This window comes from Nannochloropsis gaditana, assembly GCF_000240725.1.
Source record: "Nannochloropsis gaditana CCMP526 unplaced genomic scaffold scaffold413, whole genome shotgun sequence".
Taxonomy (NCBI): Eukaryota; class Eustigmatophyceae; order Eustigmatales; family Monodopsidaceae; genus Microchloropsis; species Microchloropsis gaditana.
The window spans coordinates 20914-26697 of NW_005803540.1; the positions used below are offsets into that span (position 1 = coordinate 20914).

The 5784-nt window shown below is 57.6% G+C and overlaps 1 protein-coding gene across 1 annotated transcript; it reads left to right on the forward strand.

The window, feature by feature from the left end:
* Positions 1-852: 852 nt before the first annotated feature.
* On the forward strand, positions 853-3435 carry NGA_0368700 (glycoside; the record flags this gene model as incomplete). Its single annotated transcript, XM_005854709.1, has 2 exons — positions 853-3019; positions 3102-3435. Coding segments are annotated over 2 exons (2501 nt in total), but the record flags the coding sequence as incomplete, so codon positions are not given.
* Between the last annotated feature and the right edge of the window lie 2349 nt (positions 3436-5784).

A 5784-nucleotide genomic window follows, 5' to 3' on the forward strand; every position in this document is an offset into this window, starting at 1 on the left:
CAGGCCTCCGCGATGGAGGTGGCAGAGGTCCTTGGCCTCCGTGTTACCTCCGGCACTTTGAACGAATTATTTAATTTGGAGCTGCTCCTGTATCCCTGGCAACATAACGAGGCAGACGAGGATCTTCCTGTGGTCTTACTTTTTGAGGGGCGCGGGCATTTCTTCACTAACGATTTAGGCCGCTTCACTGGCGACGCGGAGTTTCGTCGGTTCATTGTGCAATATCACGCAGATAGGCTACACAAATTTAAAGCGGTCGCGCAGATTACTGTATGGGACTGGCGCAACGCCAAAACGCCGAGAAAGAAACTGCACTTAATCAGGAACGTCCTTCGAATGCGTGGCTTAGACCCTGCTGTATATATACCGCCAAGCGCCCCCATAGAAAAGCAAGGGTTCTCAGAAGGTGAAGGTGATGTCAAAGATAAAATTCTGAAGGGTGCTGGCCCAGTAGATGGTGAAGTGATTCATTTACGCGGGCATCCTGAGCCTCAAGGGGGGTTACATAGAGGTCCCGATTTTCAGCAGCAAAACACGGGCGGAGGTAGCAGTAGGAACGCTTTGGCTCCAAGTACAAATATTTGAATCACTCAGTGTAAATAGTTTGAACATGTAACATTAGAAAATCAGATACCATTAATCTTATCAAGCCCTCGTTTTGAGCGTGGACACTGGTTAGGGGGGGAGGAGGTTGGACGGCTCGGATCGGCCCCGGCCTCGCCCACGGCGCTTCAAGCCCCGGGACTTTCGAATGCGTTCCCGTCACTTTGCTTCACCATCTCCGTCCCTCGAAAAACGACAGGTGACGGACTTCATCCCTCTTCAAACATGGCATGCTTTTCAGAGAGGTGGATGAAAGCATGGTGTATGCTCCTAACCTTTTTACATGCGACGGCCGGATTGACGCCCTCCGCTGCTGAGCGCTCTTTGAAAGTCCAGGACTTGTTGTCGTCCATGTCCCTGGAACAGAAAGTAGGCCAGATGCTGCAGCTCGATCTAGTGGGTTTCTTGGACCCTGGTTCGCTGGACCTGAACACAACTCGATTGGCGGCCGTCTTCCGTAAGTACCATATCGGCAGCATTCTCAACTCTCCATTCACCCTTGGGCCTTGCGGGGGGAAAAATGGCTGGAGCGCCGGAGAGTGGAAAGAATTGCTGCGTCGTATACATTCAACCGCACAGGAGGTTGGAATACTGCCGCCATTGTATGGAATCGACAGCGTACATGGGGCGAATTACATCTACGGTGCAACTCTTTTCCCCCAGCAGATCAATGCAGCGGCCTCGTTCAACCGGGAGCTAGTGTGGGCGATGGGTCGGGTTCAAGGGAAGGACACAAAAGCAGGTGGAATACCCTGGCTGTTTGCACCCATACTGGGCATCAATACACAGCCTCTGTGGTCGCGAAGCTTTGAAACCTTTGGGGAGTGTCCTTACCTGGCAGCCGAGATGGGCAAAGCTATCATCCGCGGTATCCAAACCGACTCAAATCCAGACTTTCCCGGACTGCCCCCAGCCGCTGCGTGCATGAAACACTTCATCGCGTATCCTGCTGCTGTCACGGGCCACGACCGCTCCCCCATCGAGCTCAACGCGCGCACTGTCAAGAGCCTGTACGCGCCCCCTTTTTGGGCGGCCGTGAGGGAGGCGGGGGTAAAGTCGGCGATGGAGGCTTACACAGAGGTATCGGGCGTGCCCATGGCCTCGTCCAGGGAGTACCTGGTGGATCTATTGCGGGAGGAGATGGGCTTCGAAGGCATGCTCGTCACGGACTACAACGAGATCGCCAACTTGCACCAGTTCCACTTCGTGGCCGAGAACATGCGGGAATCGGTGCGCCTGGCCATGCTCGACACCTCCATCGACATGAGCATGAACCCGCCTCTCGCCGTCGGCTTCGCAGACGCCCTGCTTGACCTGGTCAAAGCGGGCGTGGTCCCCGAGGCCCGGGTGGACACCTCAGTGGCTAGGGTCTTGGCCTTGAAGGAATGGCTGGGCTTGCTCGACGATCCCTTCCACCTCCTCGATGCCTTTCCCGCCTTGGAGGCCTCCGTCGGGTCTCCGAAGGACAAGGCGGTTGCCCTGGCCCTTGCCCGCGAGTCCATCGTCTTGTTGGAGAACCCCGACGGCCTCCTCCCCCTCGACCCGGACCGCATGGCCGGTAAGCGCATCCTCGTCACGGGCCGGGGCTGCCACTCGCTGGGAATGCAATCGGGGGGCTGGACCCTGCACTGGCAGGGGGCACGTCGCAACGAGGTCTTCACGGAGGGAAGCACCTACTTGGAAGGACTCAAGGCCCGCTTTCCGCTCGCGGAGATCAGATATCGCCCCGGGGTGTCGGTGACCGGGAGGGACCTGGGCGAGGCGGAGGCCCTGCGCGAGGCGGAGGCGGCAGACCTGGTCGTGGTCTGCGTTGGCGAGAGCACCTATGCAGAGAAGCCCGGGGATATCAACGACCTGGCTCTACCGGCGGGGCAGCTTGCCTACGTGGAAGCCCTCATGTCGGCGGGGCCGCCCGTCGTCGCGGTCCTGGTCGAGGGCAGGGCTCGGGTCTTGGGTCCTGCCCTCGACCAGGCCGCAGCCGTGCTGGACGTGATGCTTGCCGGGCCCAGCGGGGGCCAAGCCCTGGCAGAAATCGTGGCGGGGGACGTGAATCCCTCGGGGCGCCTTCCTTTCACCTACCCAAGCTTTACAGGGGTGGCGCCGCAGCAGTACTACCGGAAGCCGAGCTCCTTGTGCACGACGGGCCGTGCCGTCCTCCCCTTCAAGTACATTGATTGCCCGAGGCAGTGGGACTTCGGCCATGGCCTTTCATACACGTCGTTCGCCTACGTGAACGTGAGTCTGAGCGCCACAGAGATCGACGAAGATACCCCCCTGCAGGTGTCCCTCACTGTGGTCAACACGGGCCAGCGCGCAGGGAAAGAGGCGGTCTTGCTTTTTGTCACCGATAAGGTGCGCCGCGTCACGCCTGAGTACAAACTCTTGAAGCGCTTTGAGAAGGTGGAGTTGGAAGCCGGTGAGTATGTGTCTTGACCACACTGCGAGTCGCGCAATCTTCACTTTCTTCCACTCATCTAGGTACCCCCCTTTGACCCCAGGCGCCTCTTTGCCCCTCACATTCACCCTGCGTGCCAAAGAAGACCTCTCCTTCATCGGTGTGGACAACCGGCGTCAATTAGAGGGCGGCCTCTTCTATGTGGGCCTGGGGCCCCGGGCGGACTGCCGAGCCCGGCCTGAGGAGTGCTTGGCTTTCACCCTCTCCCTCTCGCCTTCCTACGATGTGCTGTGTGAAGCGGGCTGTGCGGTGTGGACACGCCCGCAGGATGGGAGGCCGAACGACGAAGAAAGCATACCTGGAGCCTTCCATGCCTTGTTGGCGTCCGCGACGAGCTGCCAAGAGACCTGCATCACTCACAGGAAGCATGCCCCTGATAGCTGGGACGAGGCCTACGTTCAGTGTTTAGAGAGACAAATGCGCTCAGTGACATCACAGGTCCCTCCGCCTAATCAAAGTCCAGCTCCCAGCGAAGAGAGCATGTGGCGGCACCTGGGTCGTGCCTGTTGGAACCCTGCCCTTCCCCCGGTCAGCATCTGTCTCCTGCCCTCGAACCGATCTGTAGCCGCTCCTTTGAGAGAGATTGGCCATGCAGAGGGGGTGTATAGGGACGATGATATTAATGTAGTCGGCGACGGTGGCATTGACGCCGCAGGCGGGGCCACGGGTGGTCCGGACGGACAGGGGCAGGTGAAGGTGGACGTGGGCGAATTGGTGGGCTTCGTAATTGCGGCGGCCTTGCTGTCGATTGGCATCGTCTGTGGAGTCATTAGGCTGGGACGCTTTTTCATTCACGACGGCGGATGGACGCAGGCGCAGCCCTTGGCCTCAGGAAGGCGTGGCCGTAGCTGGAGTGGAAGTGGGGGCAAGAGGAGCTACAGCCGAGGGCTGCCTCTCTTGGATGTGACAGAAGAGGACGAGGTATTAGAAAATCAAGGAGGCGGGAGGAGGGAGGCCAGGGTGTACGAATGACAAAGTAGGTGATGGTGTTTTGACGGGCGATGAAGGTGAGAAGTGAAGGTTAGGCCGTCAGAACGACGGACATGGAGCCTTTTGTTGTCTGCTCGAGTCATGACAGGAAGACCTGACCATCTTTTCATGTACAAATAATTTTCGTGAACGGGTGTCTCTCCCGGAGTCATGGCGATAAGGATTTTGTGTATTATTAAAAGTTTGACCCTTGGCCATTCCGTTGCTTCTATGCCTTCCTGCTGAAAATATGTATGAATACCCAAGCATACGCTATGAGTGGCGATTGTAGCGGTGAATAGTTCTCGTCATTTTTTCGGTGTGAATCCTATCGCCGCAGACATTTTCAACGCGTCTGTCCAGTGCCTCAGGAAATGCAGATGCCTTACACATCCTCGAGTTCTCATCGTCTGTCGATAATCAAGAGTGGAAATAAGGTAAATAAATGCCTATGTTACGTGAAAAACGATGGGGAAACGGCATGCGCGCAAGTTCTCGCTTACTCGAGCCTTTTCCCCGACTCCGTATCTCCTCGCCGATCAAAACGATACCCGGCGGAGACGAGAAACAACACCGTTATGCAAGACTGAACTCTGATGCGTGTGAGCTACAACTGTTCGTGGTGGTCGAGTCATTGCTCGGCAGATTACAGTTCGGACGCATTGAGGGTCACGACGGAGATTTTTTTGACAGGCATGCTTCTTCCTTGCTCACCTTGGTGCTCGGAACCAGCGACAGGAGCGATACCGGACTCCCAGGGAGGCTGGTATCTCGCGTTGCCAGAAGGAAACGCGTGCTGTGTGACCTGATCGCCCCTCCGGCGCTTGCCACCTTCCCGTGTTGTAGTCGTATCTCCTGCCATCGCGCCAGGCGCCAACGTGTGTCTACCTTTACCGACAGGCATACATAATAGTCACAGGTACTCGCTGATTTTGAAGAGTTGCAGCAGCACATATGCACCCGTATACACACACGCAAATCGAGCCACGAAGATGAACGTTTTGCACCATGCAGAAGAGGAGCCAAACTCTTTCGCAGCCCATCGGCAGCTTCGTGTGGCGGTTGTTCCATTGGGCGGGGTGCCGGGTGCACGATTCCGCGTTTACCTCTCCCTCCTTCGGCGCTCTTTCCACGAGCTTCCTATGGCAAATTTAAGCAAGCCCGGTTCCTGGAAGAAGGAAAGTTCACCCTTCAAGCATTTTTCATGGTTCGACGGGAACCTTTTGCTACAGTACCTGGACCGGGCTCCGCCCTCCACGTCGGCATCCTCCGAATGGCAAGATTTCCAGGCGTTCCGGCGTACTTGGGCGGTAAGTCCCCAAAGGCTCTTCCTCGTCAAATACCTTTTCATCCAGGCCCTTGCTTCCGATGCGTATCACTTCGCGAGGTTCATAGCCAGCCATTGTCCGGGTCGGACCTCTGGCGCGGCCCTCCCTCTGTGTTCGAGTCCCGCAGGCAGTGCGTTTCGATATCAGATGCCTGTCTGTTGGTCTGGATGCACTTTGGATTTCATTCATTCGTAGCCACCCCTCCCTCCCACTCTACATCATTGCACGCTCATGTGCTCATTTCCCAACCCCTCGCCTCGCCCCTCCCAGGTGATCGGCATCGTCCACCTCCCGTCCTGCGCCCCGGGGGCCGTGGGCGGGGTGGAGGCTGAGTTCCACGCGCGTCTCAAGGAGTTCCCGCACGCGGCGGCCAAGAAGGTCTTCTGCTTCGGGCACTCGTTCGGAGCCGGTGAAGGCGGCACGGACGGG